Source organism: Canis lupus, chromosome 2, assembly GCF_011100685.1.
Source record: "Canis lupus familiaris isolate Mischka breed German Shepherd chromosome 2, alternate assembly UU_Cfam_GSD_1.0, whole genome shotgun sequence".
Lineage (NCBI taxonomy): Eukaryota > Metazoa > Chordata > Mammalia > Carnivora > Canidae > Canis > Canis lupus.
The window spans coordinates 42,242,448-42,265,229 of NC_049223.1; the positions used below are offsets into that span (position 1 = coordinate 42,242,448).

General features: G+C 33.4%; 1 protein-coding gene across 4 annotated transcripts in view; it reads left to right on the forward strand.

Annotated features, from left to right (window-relative positions):
• Positions 1-22,782, forward strand: part of DDX4 (DEAD-box helicase 4) — an 83,174-nt gene that overhangs the window by 49,633 nt on the left and 10,759 nt on the right. For 2 of the 4 annotated variants that reach the window (XM_038530607.1, XM_038530606.1), the window contains 11 exons: positions 5,065-5,166; positions 6,112-6,192; positions 7,707-7,754; positions 9,451-9,498; positions 9,597-9,644; positions 9,867-10,009; positions 10,633-10,785; positions 12,113-12,267; positions 16,064-16,193; positions 17,715-17,881; positions 21,418-21,563. In XM_038530607.1, the coding sequence (XP_038386535.1) occupies positions 5,065-5,166; positions 6,112-6,192; positions 7,707-7,754; positions 9,451-9,498; positions 9,597-9,644; positions 9,867-10,009; positions 10,633-10,785; positions 12,113-12,267; positions 16,064-16,193; positions 17,715-17,881; positions 21,418-21,563 (1,221 nt within the window). The remainder of the gene's footprint in view (positions 1-5,064; positions 5,167-6,111; positions 6,193-7,706; positions 7,755-9,450; positions 9,499-9,596; positions 9,645-9,866; positions 10,010-10,632; positions 10,786-12,112; positions 12,268-16,063; positions 16,194-17,714; positions 17,882-21,417; positions 21,564-22,782) is intronic. The other 2 variants (XM_038530609.1, XM_038530608.1) reach the window with 1 other exon arrangement.

The window sequence follows — 22,782 nt, forward strand, 5'->3', positions numbered from 1 at the left end:
CCCTTGTATGTATAATACCACATTTTATCCATTCATCTATCGATGAACATTTGGGGTTTTTACTTACTTTGGCTATTGTGAATAATGCTCCTGTGAACATTCATATATATGTGTCTGTTTGAGTCCTTGTCTTTGCATCTTTTGATATATGCCTAGAAGTGGAATTGCCAGGAGATGGAACTGAAGTAAGTTGAAATATGCCACAGAGTTCACTGTTTCTTGCTGAGAATCAGCTTTTATTTTATTTTATTTTATTTTATTTATTTTAATTTATTATTTATTTATTTATTTTTTTGAGAGAATCAGCTTTTAAAAAATAGTCTCTGGATTACTGCAAGCCTGATTAGTTTTCATTTTGGAAAATGTTAATTCTGATAGTTTTTGTTCATTTTTTTTTTCTTTTTTGGAGAAGCAGAATTTGGAGTTTCTCACTTTGCAGTTTTTGCTGATGTTAGTGATCTATATCATTTAAAATTTTTCATTTTGTTTGCTAGTATATAGAAATAAAATTGAATTTTGTATATTGAAGGTTGAGTGACCTCGCTAAATTTATGGTAAGTACTTTTTGAAATGAAATATTCATGTTTCTTTTACACAAAGTTTAAATGATTTATAAAATTACTCTTTAAGAGCTGCAAGAGATTGTCAGTTGTCACTTCTGAAATGCAGAATATACTTCATGGAAGGACTAATGTCACCTTTAAAAATATATTAATGTTATTTTATGAAAAGTGACATTTAAAGTAAATTTTGAAATATTTCAAGAACTCAGAAAAGCACAGAATATTCTAAACACTTGTATACCACTACCTGGATTTAACAGGAACTTTTTGTCATATGTTACTTCATATATAGAAAAAAAAATCCACAATTGTTGGAAGACCCACCTTCCCTCTGTATTTTATATATCATTTTCCCAGAGGTAACTTTTTAAAAACATTGGTGTGTAGAGTATACTCCTATTCATACTTTTAAAAAGTTTATTATACCTAGTTTTTGTGATTTTTTTTTTAAAGATTTTAAGTAGTCTCTGTACCCAGTAGGGCTCAAACTTATAACTCCGAGGTCGAGTGTTGCATGCTCTACTGATGAAGGCAGCCAGGCACCCCAACCCCCATTTTTGTGACCTTTTTATTCCAAGTTTTTAAAGATTTATATGTTGAAGTATAGTTCTAATTCATTTATTTTAACTTTTATAATGTTTTACTTACCTTGTCAATTTATTATTTTCTATTCTTAAAAAATATTTTATTTACTTATTCATGAGAGACACTATCGGGAGCCTAATGTGGGACTTGATCCCAGGACCCCAGGATCATGACCTGAGCCAAAGGCAGATGCTCAATCACTGAGCCACCCAGGCGTCCAAAAACAAATTATTTTTAAAACCATGTAGAATATGTAAAGTTTCTATCCCTACCTTCTAACCAGAAAGTCATGCAGAATTTTAATTCTGTAGGATATCCATGTTCTTTTTACCTCTAATTATTAGGCTCCTTATATAATTAGAAACTGGCATAAGCTTTGGGGAAAAAAAGAGAATGTTCATTTAAATGTGTATCTCCTGTGTATGGAATTAAAAGCTATAGATACTGGAGATAGGGAGTCATTATATAGTCATTTGCTTAGTAGAGAAACTATTTTTGAAAAGGCACCAAATTGAATTTACAGAAAGCAGTAGTTATTGATTGAAAACATAATAGATTAAACAGATTAAACGAAGATGAGTAGAATAAATGAATCCAAAGATAGATCTGAGGAAATTCTATTTGAGAATGGAAAACACGAAAGCATTTAATTGATATGGGAGATAAAATAAGAAGCTCTGTTATTCTAACAAATGTCTAAGTATCACTTGAAGAGAGAACAGAGAAAATGGGAGGAGGTGAAGCAGGAAAAAGAAGGCTATTCAGAGACTAGTTGAGAGACTTTTCCAGAGTTAAGGAGGTACAAGAATCTTGAGCAAATGAAAAAAAAAATTCCACCCTTATCTGTATATTGACATTGCAAAATTACTAAGATAAAAATAATTAGAACTAACAGAGAAAAAAGACAGATACACCTGTAAAGGAACAACAGAGAGCAGAATTTTTTCCCCATAAAGGTGGAGAACATAATAGAGTAGAATTTAGAATCCTGAGGGAGAGTAGTTCTGAATCCAAACTGCTATATCCAGATAATTTAGGTGTCAGAAAACACCCAGATAAAGATGATGTTGAGTACTGTCAGGCCACTGAGGAAAGAACTACTTAATTATGGTATTAGCAGGAAAGAAACAATGCAACAAGAAAGAAGTAGGAAGCAATGATGAGCAAAACTAAATAAACACACATTTTAAAATTGATAAACATATTGGTAAACAAGTAAGTCTGACTCTAGAAGATTGTAGTAATGTAAATTAATTTAGGGGTTTTAGAAATAACTAAAATACTAGCAAATGAAAATACTTTAGTTCTTTGTCAACTCAGTAGGAAAGAGAACAGATTGAAACTAATTTCAGAATTTCTTAAAAATGGTAAAATTGAAGGATAATAAGAAAAAGGATGTAATATATAACCTACTAGTGGAAGAAATCCAGTAGAATAGAAGGCTAGGACTTTGAGGAAGGAGACAAGGCTGAAAATAAATACTTCTTATTTATACTGAAATTGAGAATAAAGCAAAAACATAAAATGCAGCGTTTGGAAAATCGATTGGACAGAAAGGAGAACAAAATACATTAAAAAACTCAGGGTAAGGAGAACACAAAATAGGGTGATAGAAGTAAAAAATGGATATGTAAGTAATCATAATATATGTTAACAGTAAATGTAATTTCAATGTAGAGTTGAAAATAGAAAAAAATGTCAGTCCAAGATTAACCCCAATAAACTGACATAGAAATGGGAGACAAAATAGACTCTAAAGCAGACATATTAAGAATAAAGAAATAATTACTTAGTGATAAAAGTCAAGTTTACTGGGAAGTTATTATAGTTTGGAACATGGCTTGAAATCTAACAACATATTTTTAAGTATTTAAAGTAAAAGTAAACATAATTATATGGAAAAATTTGCAAATTCTAGTTAAACCTCTAATCCTGGATTTAAATAATTTTTCCCTTAGAATTGACAGAATAAGCAGACCAGACTGATTAAGACTGTGAGATCTATGAAGTTTTGAATACCATTTATTAAGCTTGATTTAATATTTGTGCTTGGAATAATATGCCCCATATCATAAATTACACATTTTTTTGCAGCATATGGAAAATACTATAATTTTACCATCAGTTAAGGCGAAGAGGTAGCCCCAAAATATAACAGAATTTATCACAAACTGTGTCCTCTTGTTAAAGTATCATGAAAGTAGAAATCCATAATGAAAAGCCTAACCCTTGAGATTTGGAAACTGAAAATTTCAATTTATGAATTAAAATTCATATGGCAGTAATAATGTATTTAGAACTGAATTGGCAGTAAAAACATCAAAACCTATTAAGCAGCTAACTTTTTAAGGAAAGTTTATAGTCTTAAATATATGGAGTAGAAAAGAAGTGAGCTAAGTGTTCAACTTAAGTAATTAAAAACTTAGTAGAAGCCACTTAAAAAGATAATAAACATGAATGAAACAGAAACAATGAAGTATTATTCAACAGTAAAAGTGAAGTACATTTTTACAAATCAACAACAACAACAAAGGTGGATAAAAGAAGCAGGACCAAGAATATATTCTGTATAATTCCATTACATAAAGCTCAAACACAAAACTGACCAATATGTTGCATAAAGATATGTACATGGTTGCTAAAATTAAGAGCAAGGAAATTAAAAATAATTTAGGATATTGGTTGAGAAAGAAAGGGAAATATTATAGAGAAAAAGACTATCCATGGCTCCAGAGGTATTGAAAATTTTTTGTTTTAAGCTGGGTAGTGAGTCCATAGGTTTTGATTTTATTTTTTAAACTTGTGTGTGTGTGTGTGTGTGTATATATATATGTATATATATACACACACACACACACACATATATATATACATATGTTTTATATATTTTATTTATTCATGTTCACACACCAAAGTAACATACCTTAAAAAGAAGTGGATCAAAAAGATAAACTGTCTCTTGAAAAGAGATAAACCCCAACAAAGTTTATTCAAAGATAAAGAGGCACAAATAAATTAGAATTAAAAGGTGGATATAATTATTGACAAAAAGATTATTGCCAGATTGAGGAATCTAAGTTTTAAGTAGTAGATGTATAACTCTGAATTTACCTTACATTAAGTCTGCCCTTAAGGTTTTAAAAACACATGTACTTCAATAGCAAGAAATATATGGAGAATTTTTACCTTTATTGATCAGTTTCTTTGGGTGTAAAATAGTGACAGATTCATAAACTAAATCTCAGTTTCCTTATTTTCTGCCCAGTTGACATTTTGGTTTTGAATTGATCTTGTTTTGCTGCAGGTGGGATCAAATTTTACTTGAGCTGTTTATTCTGATTTTTGGTATTCAGTTGAATTAATACATTATAGCAGGAAATCAGACTTTATATATGCCTATATATCTGTGCTTTAAGATGTTTTACTATTTTCTGTAAAGAATAAATAGAAGTATAGATTTATCTAATCCTTCTCTACATTGTAAAAATCTTGTTAATGATCCAACTGTGGCAACTTTCATTGTTTTACAAGTGACACTTTTTCCTTTTAGTCATTTTTAGTTTTTTTTTTTTTTTTAAGTAAACTCTACCCTCAACATGGGTTTAAACTCAAGACCCTGAAGCCAGGAGTCACATATTCTACCAACTAAGCCAGCCAGCCACCCCTAGTCAGTTTTAGTTTTTTCAAAGCAAGCATTGTGTTTTTTTTTTCCTAAATTGTAGCTATGTTTGTTTATGTTAGTTAAGTTGAACCCTTATAGGTCAAATATGGCAGTTCTTTTTAATAACTATTAATGTCTTAAAATGTTTAAGGTCATTGAAATATCCAGGGCTTAAATTAAATTTGGCCACCATTTCTCCAAGATTTTTGTTGTTGTTTTGTATTGTTTTTTTGTGTGTGTGTTTTAATACTATAGGCTTTCAAGATGGAAATGATTCAGAAGCTTCAGGGTCATCTAGAAGAGGTGGAAGAGGTAGTTTCCGAGGTTGCCGTGGAGGATTTGGTCTAGGAAATCCAAGTTAGTAGTGAATTGCAAACGGTGTGCTTTATCTATTAGGTTTTATTTTTCATCATTTCCTCCTTAACACATAATATTGTTGAGAGGATTATATGAGAATAGCTTTTCAGACTGGTACATAATCACCTACATTGTATATAACATTATTTTTTAGATCCATATCTAATTGCATACTTGTTAGTTGGAATATATGAATCTTTCTAGAAGTTTGTGTGACTCAGCTCTTTAATCTTATTTAAGTGTTTTAGAGCTCTGATGATAATGACCAAGCTTAGAAAGAGATGGCCTTCTCTAAGTTTCTACCCCTCATTGTACATTTACTAATGTGGCTTTCTCCCTTAAATTACTCCAGCCATCATTCTTTGGAGCTAGGGGTATTGACTTCAGAAGTCACTGTTGGATTGCATTTGTCTCTTAATGGTTAGATTAGTGGTTTTGGAAGTTAAATTTGTAATAATGATTTAATAAATGTGTAAGAGATTAGTGAATTGTCACATTTAAAAAAGAGTAGGGGTCTAGGGGTTGTTGTTCAGGACTTGAAAGCTTTCATTTGGCAACAGTGGGAATAAGGGGGTGCTATTCTGGAGAGTAAGTAATGAGATTATGTAATTCTGAAATTTTGGGGGCAGTAACAGTTTACTTTTTGGAGGTTCTTTAACTTTTGCTTATATGCTATTTTAACATAGCATTGGCCCTAGCTTCTTTTATAAAATAATTTTAATAAAATAAAACTTTGAGGACGTAATTTATAATTGAAAGAAATAGTTTGTGGAGAAGTCCTTTGTATGGTACTTAGAAGAATGCTTATTTTGATTCCTGTAAAATTTAAACTGTTTTGCCTCACATCTTTAATTTCTGGCACTATAATTTGATTTTCTTTTCTTTGCTGTATGATTTTAAAACTTCTTAAAAGTAACAATCTCATTTTATTATGTACAAATATAGATCGTGAATATGAACAAGATGAGGGGACACAGCGCACTGGTGGCCCTTTTGGTTCTAGAAGACCAGTATTAAGTGGTGCAGGTAAGAAATAGAATTTCTTATTGAATGTTAATAATTTATATATGATTTTAGCTCTACAGTTAGTAACCTAATATGTTTAAGTATACTAGGTTAGCTCATGATTTTCTCTGCTTTTTAGACCAGCAGGCAAAAATTCATGGGCAAGTTTGCCTTCCTTACAAAATTGTGCATTGTGAATTACTTCTTCTCTCTTATCTACCAGTTAATTTGAGGTGTAAATTATAGCTTTAATTGGGGGAAGGAAAATTAAATTTGCAATAGTTTCTAGTTTCTTTTTTTTAAAGATTTTATTTATTCATGAGACACACACACACACACACACACACACACACACACAGATACACAGGCAGAGGGAGAAGCAAGCTCCATGAAGGAAGCCTGATGTGGGACTTGATCTGGGACTCTGGGATCACGCCCTGAGCCGAAGGCAGAAGCTCAACCGCTGAGCCACTCAGGTGTCCCTGCAATAGTTTCAAAGACAGAACTCTGAGTTAGGGGATTTGAAGAGAAAATGAAAACCAACCAAACAAACAAACCACAGTTGTTGATAAAAATGTGCAAATGTGGATAAACTGGTATATCAAGACAATAGAATATTATTGAGCACTAAAAGGAAATGAGCTTTCGAAGTATGAAAAGATAAGGAGGAACCCTAAATGCATGTTATTAAGTGAAGGAAGCCAATATGGATAGGCTACATACTGTATAAGTTCTAACTTTACGAAGTTCTGGAAAAGGAACAACTCTGGAGAAGGGTAAAAACATCAGTGGTTGCCAGGGGTTGTGGGGAGGGATGAATAGCATGAGGATTTTTTAGGATAGTGAAAATACTTTATATGATACATTAATGGTGGATACATGTCATTTTATATTTGTCCAAATGCATAGAATGTACAACATCAAGAGTGAGCCTTAATGTAAACTTGGATTATGCCATGTCAGCTTGAGTTCATCAGCTGTAACAAATGTACTACTCTGATGGGGGATATTGATGATGAGGGAGGCTCTTCAAATGTGGGGGCAGGAGGAGGTATATGGGAAATCTCTGTTCCTTTCCTTCAATTTTTCTGTAAACTCGAAACTCTCAAAAAAAAAAAAACAAAACCAGGAAGTCTTTGAACAATGTTCAAATGAAGAAAAGTTTTAAAATAAATGTAGAATTAAGAGATGGATAAATGAAGGGACCAGGAATCCTCAACACTTAATACTTGAATAGAAATAGCTATATGGTTTACATGTTCAAGGAAGAGACCCAATAGGGGCACCTGGGTGGCTCAGTCAGTTAAGCATCTGCCTTCAGCTCAGGTCATGATCCTGAGGTCCCAGGGTAGAGCCCCATGTTGGGCTTCCTGCTCAGCGGGGAGTCTGCTGCTCCCTCTGCCCCTCTACTCACTTGTGCTTGCACGCTCTCTCTCTCTAATAAATAGGTAAAATATTTAAATAAAAAAGGAGAACTGTGTTTAAAAAAATGAGCTGAGTTTTCTCAAAATAATCTGCAAAAAAATGCATTACAGGTAATGGTGACACTTACCAAAGCAGAAGTGGCAGTGGAAGTAGACGAGGTGAGTTCTTACTTGGTTTACCTATAAATGGTTAACATTATGGAATCTCAACTTAATTTTTAAAGTTAAAGGTAACTGTTACTGCTTTTATATACTTTGAGAAGTAGACATTTGTTCCACCTGTTTTGGAGAGTTATTTAATACTTCTCAGTGTAACAGTTCCATTATAGGAATTATATACCATAGATGTATTTGCTCAATGTATGCACAAGGGTGTTGTTCACCGAAGCTTCATTTATAATAAATAAAACCTGAAAAGCAACCAAAATTCATTGACAAATAATGGTTTAATAAATAATATAACCATAAAACGGGATACTGTCCAGATGTTGAAGATTGAAATATGTCTATATGTACATGTTCTTATAATAAAACAATGCTTTTTCATGAGATAGTTATTTAATTTGGCATAAGGCATAAAGTTTCAGTATACATGATTTTGTACTATGAAAAAATTTTTCAGAGTTACAAATGTTTAGATTTCATAATATAAAAGTTAAAATGCTTTCCAGACTAGGAAAATAATAAAACTTGTTTGATGTCTCTGAAAAATCCTCAGTGATCTTTAGTAGTCTGAGAGCATTCAAATAGATGACTCCCTGGAACTGTCTTTATTTCTCCCCTTGATTCTTAGATTCTTCATTATAGAAGGAGGTTATTAATGGCTAGTTAAACTATATCTACAAATGCTCAAATCTTGTTGGGAAAAGGATTTCAAGACCTGTGGATGTTCAGGACAAGGAAGTTAGAGAGCTTGCATGTAAATATATATCCAGTTAGATTTTCAAATAGAATGCAGTTCTTACTCTTTTCTGTGATAATACCAGAAAGTGACTTTAATAGATAACTAGTTATCTAAAACCATGAAGGTAGTATATGGAAAAGAGTTAACGTGACAGGGCTGACTGCTATTCTTCTAATGTCCTGCTTACAAGGTTGTTTTTTGCTTGGCATCTGGGAAATTGGATTTGGGAAGTGTTCTCATCACCCAACTAGTTTTAAGAGTGGCTTACTGTGTCTGGAGTATTTGTACAACAATGTAGTTTTAATACATGCTTTTCATTCAGGAGTGTGGAATATTAGTATGTGCCAACCAGAAAATGTCTACATTTTCAACCTCTAATAAAAACCATGAGTACTGTGTCTCTAATGAGCTTCTCAGGTGGGCAACAGTTTTAACATGTTGTCACAACTTGTTGCTTGGGAAATTAACTGTATCCTGTATGACACCAGTGGGAGAGGACTCTTGGAAACTTGTGTCTAGTTAACTCTGGACTTTGCCCCATGCTGGTTCTCCCTTTCCTTTCACTGTAATAAATCATAGCTGTGCGTATGACTATTCTGAGTCCTGCTGAATCATACAACCTGGGAATGGTAGTGGGGATACCCAATACAGATGGACTTTTAGTTCATTTAAAAAAATGCATTCCTTTGCTGAGGAATATAGAAATGAGGAAAGGGACAGAGCAGCTTAAGTAAAAACTAGTAGTATGAAACAGTATAATTTACATAAAATCAGCATTTTGAATATTAAAGAAACTTAAAATAGTTAAGAATTCTGTCTTGTCTTATTTGTATGAAGGACTTTAAAAATGTCCATTTTTAGAACTTGTTCTCTTTGAAGATAAGCAATGAAAATAAAGAGGTGCATAGCCTTGTATCTTGATTAATTGTCAATATGGATTTCTTTAATTAGGTGGTTACAAAGGTTTAAATGAAGAAGTAATAACAAGCTCTGGAAAAAGTAAGTTTTATTTTAGATAAGGTATTTGATTTTTACAGTGAAAGTTCTTTCACCCCTCAAATAAAAATATATTTATCTCTGGTTTGATTCCCTTTAAGATTCTTGGAAATCGGAAGCTGAAGGAGGAGAAAGTGGTGACACTCAAGGTATATTAATTTTTGTGTGAACCACATGAACGTCTGTTGCATTATAATAAAAATGAAAAATAAGAACAGAGTTAACCTTTTTTTTTATTTGAAGTGAAAACTTTAATGGTAAACATTGGGAAGTTCTTCAGTATTTAAAATTTGATTTTCAGGTTTTGTTTTCCCTCTTAATTTTCTTCTGATCATTGTAATGTAAGCTCTATCTTTTATTTGAATTCTAAGGACCAAAGGTTACCTACATACCACCTCCTCCACCTGAGGATGAGGACTCCATCTTTGCACATTATCAAACAGGCATAAACTTTGACAAATATGATACTATTCTTGTAGAAGTATCTGGACATGATGCACCACCAGCAATTCTGGTCAGTATAATAATTATGTATTGAATATATAGCAAACTTTATGTATAAAATATATAGTATATTTTTGTAAGTTGATATTAATACAAAAATTTCATTTTTCACATATAATGGTTTAGATTAAAAATTGAGACATATCTACCATGTATTACTTATGGAATTAAGGGCTATGTTGAAAGAGTATTAAATTTCATCCCACATTCCCAAACTAGTAAGAGAACTTCCTTTAAATTTACTAAAAAGGGTGTTTTTCCTAGAGATTGAAGATTTCTGCTTCCTAAGTATATAAGAAAAGTCTCCCTTAGGAGAATGATATTCTAAGGAGTTGGTTGGTGCCTTCAGTAGTCTCTGGTTAATGATCATTGTGTTTGTATTTCACAGGTTCTAAGAGGCCAGAAAAAAATGTCTTTAGAACTAGTATCTACAGAGAATATTCTTTAATTCCATCAAGAAATAGTATACAGGCTCTAGATAGTACTTTTGTGCAGGGGCGTATTGGTAAAGTAACTTTAGTAGATAAAGTGGAATTAACAAAAACTTGAGACTAACTCAAATGAAAGAAGTTTATGGAATGATCTGCATAGGATATATGGAATTTAATCATATTCCTCCCCTTTTTGTTTTAGACTTTTGAGGAAGCTAATCTCTGTCAGACACTGAATAACAACATTGCTAAAGCCGGTTATACTAAGCTTACTCCTGTGCAAAAATACAGTATTCCTATTATATTAGCAGGACGAGATTTGATGGCTTGTGCTCAGACAGGATCTGGAAAGACTGTAAGTCCTTTTCCCACATGTATTCTGCCCCATAATCAAACTATTAGCAGTTTTTGAACTTTAGTTCTTATGAAGTAGTTTGAATATTTTTTGTTGGATGGAAGGCTGATGATTTTGATGTCCTGTCATACTGAGTTTTGCTTCTGAATTCTGGTTTTATTGGGGTTTGTGTACTTCTCAAAAAAGAATTTTGAATTGTTTCTGGAGCAATGTTGAAGTTCATAGATGTTTAGTCTGTTTTAAAACAACTCCTTCTGGAACATGGTAGTATCTAAAACAAAACAATTGAGGGGTGCCTGGGTGGCTCAGTTGGTTAAGTGTCTGACTTTTGATTTTAGCTCAGGTCATGATCTCAAGGTTATGAGATTGAGCCCCCTCACTGGACTCTGTGTTGGGCATGGAGCCTGCTTGGAGTTCTCTCTCCCTCTGTCTTTGCCCCTCCCCCCTCAAAAAAAAAAATGATTGAGGGTCAAGGCACCAGAGGTTAGGAAATGCAGAGAAAGAGAGAAAATAAGTTACATAATAAAGTGGATAAAATTTTGGAGTCAAAAGAATGAGAAATAGCAATATGCATTGCACCTGGTCTTTAATATGAAGTAACTTCAGGTTATGCTATCTAAAAGACTGATGAGATCAGGTTGCTCTTAGGACTTACCTCTGGAATCTGTCTGTTAAGTAGGGCTCTTGAGATGAGTCTTAATGACAGACTGTCGTTTCTGAATCATAGAACTGTAGTTCATGCTCTTTTGGTTTTAATCAGCCTCTGTAGTAGAGTTGAAGGGATAATAAATGAGTTGTATAATACAGCAGCTGATGTATGACTTACACATGATTTTGGAGGTAGATTTTAGTGTCTAATTTGCTTAATGAGAAAAACTATAGCACAAAATTTCTTCTGCCACAGTAACTTGACTAAGTGTGGGTAATCCAAATGATTGATTTCCCAATTTTTGTTGTTTGTGTACCACTTTTGGCAGGCAGTCTGAGAATTTTATCTCTACTCCAAAAGGAATTCATTTAGAATAATTGCTAAGTGCAGTGATTTGTATCAGGTTATGTGTACATTATCCTCTGTAAATAAGTTAAAGTTAATTATTTAGAATTGGTGGGTATGATGTGCTTTTCAATTAACGGAAAAAATACCAGCATAAAAGCTAAAGTGTTAAATATTCACTGAAATAAAAATTGTTTTCCTCTCTAATTTTAAATTTATTAGCAAGGTGTAAGAAGAATATAGAGGCTGTAAGGGAGTAAGGAATACATTTACTTCTACAGGGAGAAGGATGATGTATTAAAAAATTTGTAAATTATGTAATTCAACTTCTAGGCAGCTTTTCTCTTGCCAATTTTGGCACATATGATGCATGATGGAATAACAGCCAGTCGTTTTAAAGAGCTGCAGGAACCAGAGTGTATTATTGTAGCACCAACTCGAGAATTGATCAATCAGATTTATCTGGAAGCCAGAAAATTTTCTTTTGGGTATGTACATCTGGAATGCCACTCAAAAGTTTTTCTGTAGAGACTTTTTTCACATATTTTGGGAAGAACTCAGTGTAATCGTGTAATTAGTGTTACTTGATTTAAGTGTACTTCTTCATAGTTTTCTTTATGGAATTCCCTATTTATTTTTATTATAAGAAGCATGCTTATATTTTAAAATAAATATGCATATTAAAAATCAGTGGTAGGAATGCCTGCATGGCTCAGCGGTTAAGCATCTGCCTTTGGCTCATGGCGTGATCCTGTGGTCCTGGGATTGAGTCCCGCATTGGGCTTGTGCATGGAACCTGCTTCTCCCTCTGCCTGTGTCTCTGCCTCTCTCTCTGTGTCTCTCATGAATAAATAAATACAATCTTAAAAAAAAAATCAATGGTAATAGAAGGTTGATAAAGTAGTGAACATATTGGTGGCATATTTTCTGGTATTTTGAATGTATGTATAATGCACTTTGGGTGTTCCTAATAATAATGTTTACATACAACTTCGTGATATATAAAAGGCTTATAATCACCCAAATTTTTTATCATTTTAAGATTGTTTATGTGTGTGTATTTTATTTCTCTCTTTTGTGGCATTTAGGTTTCTAGTTTGGGACCTACTAGAAATAAAATTATAATGAATAGCTGGCTAAATAAACTCTATTTTTATGTTTTAAGTATTTCCTTAGAGTAGGTTTTTAAAAGTTTAATGTTAAAGGGTATGAACTCAAAACTTTCACCAATATATACCTTTCTATCAGCAGTATATAAGAATGCCAATTTCACTACACATTTTGTCAACATTTTGTATTATGTTATCTATTGCTGCCTAATAAATTACCTAAAACCTAGTTGCTCAAAATGATAAATATTACCTAATAGTTACTGGGGATTAGGAATTGGGGAACAGTTCAGCTGAGTGCTTTTGCTTGAGGGTCTCTCATGAGACTGCATACAAGGTACCAGCCACAGTTGTAGTCATCTGAAGGCTTCACTGTACCGCTCCTATGAGGATCCTTGGTTGTCCTTAGGAAGTGACAGCTGGCTTGCTTAGAGAATGAATGAGAAAGAGCAAGGAGGAAGCTATAAGTGGCTCTTATAAAACAGTCTCAGTCACTTCTGCCATATTGTATTCATCACTCAGCAAATTACTAAGTCTACCCCATACTCAGGATTACCTATGTCACTTGCTGGAACCAGTGCAAAATGAAAATGCAGAGTCCATTCTGGACTTAAAATTCATAAGAATTAAAGCATTAAATCAAGCTAAGGGCTCTTCTTATCTTGGGACCCTACGTGACTGCACAGGTTGCTCACCTATGAAGCCAGCCTTGCACACACTTAAGGGGAAAGAGAGGATATTTATTTGAAGAAAGGAAAGAATATGGAAGAACTTCGTGTATATATTTTAAAACCACCACAGCATCTTCGTTTTTTCCATTTATTTGATTATTAAGAGTTGAACTACTTTTGGAATGCTTAATAAATTTTTCTTTGTTAATTAAACATTGTTATTTACCACTTTATCTGATAGGATCTTAATGTTTTCGCAGTTTTTTCTTTAGAGCTTTCTATGTAGGAATTGTTTACATTTTATTTTCTGTGAATCTGTTTTATTTTATTTGGAGCCCATTATGACAGCTTGAACTCATGACTTTGAGATCAAGACATGAGGTGAGGTCAAAAGTTGGATACTCAACTGAGCCACTCAGGTGCCCCTTGAATCAGTTTATTTTATTTTACTTTTTATGTTATTAAAAATATTTAAATTCAATTTGCCAACATATAGTATAACACCCAGTGCTCATCCCATCATGTGCCCTCCTTAGTGCCCATCACCAAGTTAGAATCAGTTTATTTTAAAATGAGAAGAAAAACTAAAGTTATTAAAAATCTAATGTCAAGCTTAACAGACTTTTTTGGAAAAGGTGGATGATATGTATTGCTTCAGCCAGTGTTTTTTCTTGATAGTCCTTGTGTACTATGTTGCTTTTAGGCTTTTAAATCAAGTAAAAAAATACCATATTTTAAAAGAAATGAAAACATGTGCATGGTAAATTCAAATAATATGTATGCACAAAATGAATATTTGTACATGGAAATTTGTTGTAATGTTGTGGCAGAAGACTGAAAAGTATCAAAATGTCTATCATTCAAGACCTAGTTAAGTTATGGTACCCTTAGAATAATAATGGTAATAACTAAGTTATTGAAGCCTTAGCATTTGCTAAGTTACAAGTATTTTATATGTACTACCTTATTTAGGCCTAGAAATAGGAGAAAAGAAAGAATTCTTTTTTTTTTTCAAAGAATTCTTTTAGAGTAATGAGTTTATTTAATAAAAATAAAGTTTTGGGGGTCCCTGGCTGGCTCATTGAGTGGAGCATGCAACTTTTTTTTTTTTTTAAAGATTTATTTATTCACTTGAGAGAGAGCAAGCACACACATGCTAGTGTACAGTAGAGGGGAGAGGGGCAGAGGTGGAGGGGGAGAGAGAATCTCAGGCAGACTCCACGCTCAATGCAAGCCTGATGTAGGGCTTGATCTCATGACCCATGAGATCATAATCTGAGCCAGATTACAAATTGGACACGTAGCCAACTAAGCCACCCATGAGCCCCACGCATACAATTCTTGATCTCAGTGTCAAAAACTCGAGCCCCATGTTGGGTGTAGAGATTACTTAAATAAATAAATAAACTTAAAAAAAAACCATAAAATTGTCCTGTACTCTTTTCCCTTCACTTATTTAATTCTCCTCTTTAAAGTGAACTCTTTATAATTTTGTGTGATTTAGTGTAGAAATAGCTGGTGCACATGTATGCACTTTAATACTCTTCTTAGCAGATGGTAGCATACTAAGCTATTGTTATTCTTTTTTTTTTCAATAGTAAATATTGGAGATAATGCTTAATCTGGAACTATACCCCTTTTCTTTTTATGAATGCATGGTATCCCTTTGGATGGGTGGACTATAATTAGAGTTTTTCTACTATTAGACACTTAATTTTCAGTCTCTTGAGGCTATAAATAAAGGTGGCAGGGAATATTACTGTAAAGTCAACCTTCCCCTTTGTGGGGACATATCTGAATGGTAAATTCATACGTATGAGTTTATTGGGACAGAGAAGTTTTTAAATTTTATTTTCTTTTAAAAAGGATTTTATTTATTTATTTATGAGAGACACAGAAAGAGAGGCAGAGACATAGAGGGAGAAGCAGGCTTCCTGCAGGGAGCCCGATGTGGGACTCAATCCTAGGACCTGGGATCACAACCTGAGCTGAAGGCAGATGCTCAACCAGTGAGCCACCTAGACATACTGAGAAGTTTTTAAAGTTTAAAAGAGATTAAAATTGTGAAAGAGCCTGTTTCAGTTTATCCATTTGAGTGCCACTTTTCCCACACCATGGTTAACATGGCATTACTACAGTTCAGGAAAAATGTGTTAGTCTTCATTTGTCTTCATTTTTAAAATAATGTTGACTTTAAACAAATGTTTAAAAGCCATTTATATTTTTTATTAACCACTTGTTAATGTCTTTGGCCAATTTGTATGTGGGTGCTATTGGTGTTTACTATTGTTTTTGAAGAGCCCTTTATTGGATAGATTTTAGGGTTTTTTTTTTCCCCATCATTTATCATTTGCTTTTCAGCTTCTTCCGAGGAATAATTTAATTTTTTAGATACTTGAATGTATTAGTTTTTTACTTTAATAGATTTGTTTTCATATTTTGTTAGAAACAAATATATAATTTTCACATAACTAGAAAATAACATGAATTTTTCTTGTTAATAGGACCTGTGTAAGAGCTGTTGTTATATACGGAGGAACCCAGTTGGGGTATTCAATTCGACAAATAGTACAAGGCTGTAATATATTGTGCGCTACTCCTGGGAGACTGATGGATATCATAGGTAAAGAAAAGGTAGGCTCTATACAAGTAATACAATTATGGATTGATTAATAATTTTTTTGTATGGGACAGGAAAGAATGATGCAAAGAGAGATATATTTATTAGAGCATAATTTATGTTAGCCTCCATCAGATTCTTTGAATGCATTCTTTTTTTTTTTTTTTTTTAAGATTTATTTATTTTAGAGCATGAGCATGGGATGGGAGGGGCAGAAGGAGAGGGAAAGACAGTCTTAAGTAGACTCCACGCTGGGCAAGGGGCTTCATCTCACAAACCTGAATCCATGAGCTGAGCAAAAACCAAGAGCTGGATGCTTAACCAACTGCACCACCCAGGAACCACTCTTTGAATGCATTCTAACATAATTCTTAAAATAATTCCAATAGGAGATAAATAGTATTTCCTATTTTTGTATTTGAAAAGACAATGATAAATAGTATTTCCTATTTTTGTATTTGAAAAGACAATGAGATTATATAATTTATTTGAAGTCCCTCAGGTACCTCTAGCAGTAGAGCTAGGATTAGAATCTGGATCTGACTCAGGTTGGTATCTTATACTCCACCATAGTAGGAAAAATGGAGTAAATGATTCTATATAGTTTCATATAAGTTGTGATATGTTTTCTTCCTGAAAGAAAGCCTGGTGGTATTAGCAGTTTTGTCTCCTGTTAAAGCCCGGGAATGATGTTAGCCAGGATTATTAAACTTCTGAGTCTTTAAAAAGACATTTTAGGCTTATGTACTTATTTTAGGTATTCATATACCTATTCATTAAATCAGTGCTTTAAGTCTACTTTGATGAACCTCATTTGCTTTTTTTTTAGGCTCTTCTCTAAAGAGATTACTCAAAACATGGTCTGTCTTCATAAAAGCACTTTTCTTAGAATACTTATTCAGACTATCCAGAGAAATTCACCTTGATTTTTCACTAGATAACTTTACATGGTTGTGCCAAATTCATTTGTTTTCCTTGAAAATGTCTGCTTCTCTTTCTAGTAATAAGTGTTCATGCACAAGTGACAGAAGTTTTTCATTTGTTCGTAAGTGATTAGAGAAATGGAGAATTTTTTTTTGAGAAATGGAGAATTTATGAAGAGTTTAAGTGTTAGAGCTTAATTTACCACTTAAAAGACATTTGAATATGTTATGCTGTTAGGAAATTTCAAGTCTGACTTTATCAGATAATATGATCTATTATCTATGTAGTCTAGTATGGTAGTCAGTAGCCACATGTGGCTATACAAATTTTAAAATGATATAAAAAATTGTTCTTTAGGCATACTAGCTATGGTTCAAGTACTTAATAGTTACATATGGCTAATGGCTAACATGTTAGTGAAGATCAAAGATCCATCAATACTGAGATTAAGAGTATGTTGTTATCTAAGCATAACGGTTCTCCTTTTATGCATTGATTTCTAATCTTCATGCCTATGAATAAATTAGTAGTTGGAATGGTTGAGAACATTGTAGTTTAATATATTGACTAGTATGCATTTTCTGCTCTAACTCTTGCAAATATTCTTAAAGATTGGTCTCAGACAAGTCAAATACTTAGTTTTGGATGAAGCTGATCGCATGCTGGATATGGGTTTTGGGCCAGAAATGAAGAAGTTAATTTCCTGCCCTGGAATGCCATCAAAGGAACAACGTCAAACCCTTATGTTTAGTGCAACTTTTCCAGAAGAAATTCAAAGGTGACATTTTTTTCTTCTTAAAAATAATTGTTTTGTATATAAATGGTTTAGTGAAAGGAAAAGCAATTCAAATATATTATTTTTAAGAGTTTTTTTTACTTTAAGATTTTAACATAGTTTTAAAAAGTGGATGTATTCCTAAAATATGTACTATATTTTTCATTGTTTTTTGCCTTTATCTCTGGCTGTCCGTTAGTGTCACATTTTATTAAAATGTGTATGTGTGTGTGATTACACAGCACCTACCTAGGATTTAATTAGTGCTTACTAAATGAAGTTATTTTTATATTTATGCCTTCTCTTCAAAATCATAGGGCTTGGGAGAATTGGGCCTTTTTTAGAAAATTCATGTACCAATTGTTGACATGTATTGAGTATCTTACTATATATACTCTATGGCTTGGTGAATTCTCAGATTAGGATGACACACCCTTTCTAGAATTGTGACTCTTCTTCCTGCTTGCTGCTCCCTTGGCCACAAGGTGCCTCAAGTGACCAGACAGCAGCTTGAGCTTGTAATTCACTAATACTCCTGCCTTTGACTCTGACAGAACTTTTCTCTCTTGGGGAACCACGACCTCCATACTTCCATACCTATAGCTTAGTGGGGAACAGATTTCTTATGTGAGTCACTGGGAGGGATGGTAAGGGGGCCACTCTTGCTTGCACCCCTTGGCTCTCAGACCAAATGCATGATATAAAGATTTCTGATTGAAAGTCACTGTGCCTTGTTGAATGATGTGCTGTCCTTGTAAAGAAACACTAAGTTGGCCTTTGAGCTGTTCTTTAAGAGTATATTCCACTTTCTGTGAGGCTGACAGCTTCTGGGTGTTGTGATATGATACGACCTATAAACCAACCTTATGGTTATGGGCATGCTCAGTTATCTCTTTTGCTGTAAACTGCCTCCTTGTCTGATACAGTGTTACATGGGATCAATACTTCTCAAGTCATCAGATAGTGGGGGCTGGCTATTGATTTGGTTTACTTAAGGGATGTTATAAAAAGTCTTTTTGTAATATTAAAAAGCTGTTTTTTGGAGGAGAAAGTCTAAATTATAAGGAAGAATTATCAGGACTTTTTGTTTTTAGTAGCACATAAAATAATAGCTTATATTAAATGATGTCTTAAATTTGAAAAGTGTTATCTACATTTCCATCATCATATTTGACAATTAATAGTGGGTAGATAATTACCTATCTAAATAGCAGGTAATATTCTGCTGCCTGTCTGTTTTTTGATTTGCCCTGAAATAGGAAAGTATTTGGATATTGGCCAAAGTGACTAATGTGTGCTCTCATCACTAATATTTGTTGAGGGTTTTTTATGAGCCATATTTGATTATAAGTCCTGGGGATATATGATAAACAGAATAGAGGACCTGAGCTGAGGACTCCTCACTTGCTTTACTCTCTGCTTTTAAATGTTACAGGCTGCCCATTATCGTATTGAAAGTACACTTTTGTCATTGTGCATATTGACTAAATCTTTGCAGCATCCATTTCTTCGGCTTATGTTTCTTTCTGTAACTGTCTGAAATTTATTACTTGTGTCCCTAATCTCTCTCCTGAGTGCCAGACTTAAGAATTTAACTCTTTAAGAGTATTTTCTTAGAAGAATTACTAGTAACTAATGTTCATTGTGTCTAAAGTAGAAGCTATTCTTTGGTACCCTCTTTCCTATCCAGTTTTCCTTATTGGCAGCATGGTCTTTCTAAGCCAAAATCCTTTGAATCGTATTGATTCCTTCCTCACATTGCTTTAACTTTCTGCCCTTCAAAAATAGTCATTTTGGTAGTTACCTCTAAAATATTTCAAAACTGTTCATTTCTCCTCTGTTTCCCACCTTAATTTAAGTCCTTTTAGGTTTTCCTTTGCTCATATTAGTAGCTTTCTAACCTGTCTCCCTTGACTCTAATCTCAATTTTGTGTTAGTAATTCCAAAATAAAGTCTAGGATTTTTAGACATTTATTCAATATAAACCTTACCGTGTTTTCACATCTCCACAGACTAACCAGCTTTCAAACTCTAAACGTGATGTAATCTGCTTCATCTGCTACTTTATTACTTGGAATCATATATTTCTTGTTGGCTAATCAGGCCAAATTCTGTCCCTCCTCATTATCTGTTCTTGTTTCTTCTTTCTTTCTGCTTAGAATGCTTTTCCCTGATCACCACCATTCTACATTCTTGCTTGCTGTTGCTCAGATCCAGGTTCATACTTTGAAGATTCTTCTAAATATACCTCATCTCATCCATCTCCTGCCCTTATATTTGTGAAACTATTTTAAACACTGAACATTTTTGGGAATATAGTATGTGTTCAGTAGATGTTAATTATTAAAACTAAAGTATTGAATATATTAAATATTAAAATGTTTAATATGATTATGCAAATATTAAAACGTTAAACACTTTAAAATACAGTAATTATTTTTATATAACTGTTTATCCTGTTGATGCAAGCATCTCAGTGGCAGAGACCATCATATCCATCTTTGTCCTTGCAGTACCTTACGCCATATGTGCCTGCCACAGATACTCACTGAATGGTTTATCAAATGAAAAGGATGATGTATAATAAAGAATTGCAGATGATTTTGAGATTTGTGCTTGAGAAGGTGCTTGACTCTAGAAGGAGGGATGTCAAAAAGAAGCTTTTCTTTTTCTTTTATTGTAAGAGCAGATGCGAAAGAAGCAGCAGTGATTTATTAAAATTCTGGAAATGATGAGTTTGAACTATTTTTATGATATTTTAGGAGACAGCTAGAAAGTAAGGAACTGCTAAATGGGAGAGAAGAGGAGTGATGATAGATTTAGATCTCCTCCTTATTCTCAGAAAGCTAAACTATTTGATTGGCTGTTCCCTTTCTCCCTTTCCTATGTTTCTAGATGATCTAAGCAGACCTTAATTGTTTGCTGTCAGTGAATCACGTGTGTGTCTACATGCTGATACCCTTAACCTTTTGAGTGAGCATCAGCCCAAGGACCCTTCACCTCCTGTCTGACTTTTTTGCTCAGTTATGCTCTATAAATATTATCATTTTTTATATGTGTCATGACACAAAAAGCACTGACCTAGGATTGGTTTGCTCATAATTGTTCAAAGTATAGTAATTTAACAAATAATATTATAAGAAAATAAGCTCTTAGCAGTAATATACGTAGAAGCATTTGTGAAGAACAGAATTTTTGCTCTAGGCTTGCATTTTAGTTTTTTAACAAAAATTCTTGTTTGTTGTAGCCTGATACTTAAGCATACTTTTATTATAACGTACACATTTTATATAGTTTTGCATGACTACCACATCGACTTGAAATGACTGTATCCATAATTTGATGCAAACTTTTTCACTAACAGTTATTGAATATTTTATAAAATCTTAACATTTTATACTGATCTTTGGAATTAGTACTTGGATGACATAAGTTACTTTCTTATTATAATTGTTACAATCTAATATTGAAGTAACACTTGCAGAAATTCAGTATTAATGGAAGAAGATAAGTTAAGGAATAATCTTTTGTCTTTGAAGGTTGGCTGGGGAGTTTTTAAAGTCGAATTATTTGTTTGTTGCTGTTGGACAAGTGGGTGGAGCATGTAGAGATGTTCAGCAGACCATTCTCCAAGTTGGCCAGTACTCAAAAAGAGAAAAACTTGTCGAAATTCTACGAAGCATAGGTATCTTACATTGATATAATTATTTTTTGTTATGGTTTTGATTTTTTAAAAATGACAATTTAAAAAAATTACTCTAAAATTGTTTGGTATGAGGTTTTGCATAACTGTTTTCATTGCTCTTTCTCTAAAGCTCTCTTTATAAAAGGTTTTATGATTCAATTTCCTGTGTAAATTATGTAGCAGTATAGTCTTTTCTTCATAAAGATTAAAAATAGAAAGTATCTGAGACTTAAACAGTATTTGGCTAAAAACTATTCCATAAGAAATACATATTTTTTGATTTAAGAAATAAAAAAGCCACTAATATATCTTTATATCAAACTGTATTTACTCCAACACAAGTGAATTCTTTGTTTTTATTTCCCAGTTTTTGCTTCCTAAGGCTTCCCATAATCATAGATTCAATGAATTTTAGAGCTGAAGGGAACTTTAAAGATGTAGTTGTGTTTCTTCACAATACCCATGAGAAATTTCTCTCCCCCCGACCCCCCCAAAAACCACAATTTTTAGAGGAAGTCCTATTTCTTTGTTTGATTGAGATAGACTTAGTTTGTGCCTGGAAATAAAACTTTTTAATATCACCATTTTATTTTTATTTTTTTAAAAGATTTTATTCATTTATTCATGAGAGACACAGAGAGAGAGGCAGAGACACAGGCAGAGGGAGAAGCAGGCTCCATTCAGGGAGCCTGATGCAGGACTGGATCCTGGGACTCCAGGATCACGCCCTGGGCCAAAGGCAGGCGCTAGACCACTGAGCCACCCAGGGATCCCCCTAATATTACCATTTTAATACCTTCTTACTACATCACAGACTAAGTAAGTGTACTTATATGCTGTACATTCCTTCGCCCCTCTTTCATTATAGTAATTGTTTCAATTTTTTAAAAAAATATTTATTTATTCATGAGAGAGAGAGAGAGAGAGAGAGAGGGGCAGAGACACAGGCAGAGGGAGAAGCAGGCTCCATGCAGGGAGCCTGACATGGGACTCAATACAGAGTCTCCAGGATCACACCCCAGGCTGAAGGCAGCGCTAAACCACTGGGCCACCAGAGCTGCCCGTAATTGTTTCAATTTGGATGTTGCTGTTGGTATGGAAGAATAAGGGAAGGCCGGAAACTATATAATTTCTGACAATGAGAGGGAAAAAGAGGAAGTTGATTTAGAAAGCACTTTTAAAGGCGTCTAGCCTTTAGGTTTTGCTGAGCCTTTTTTTT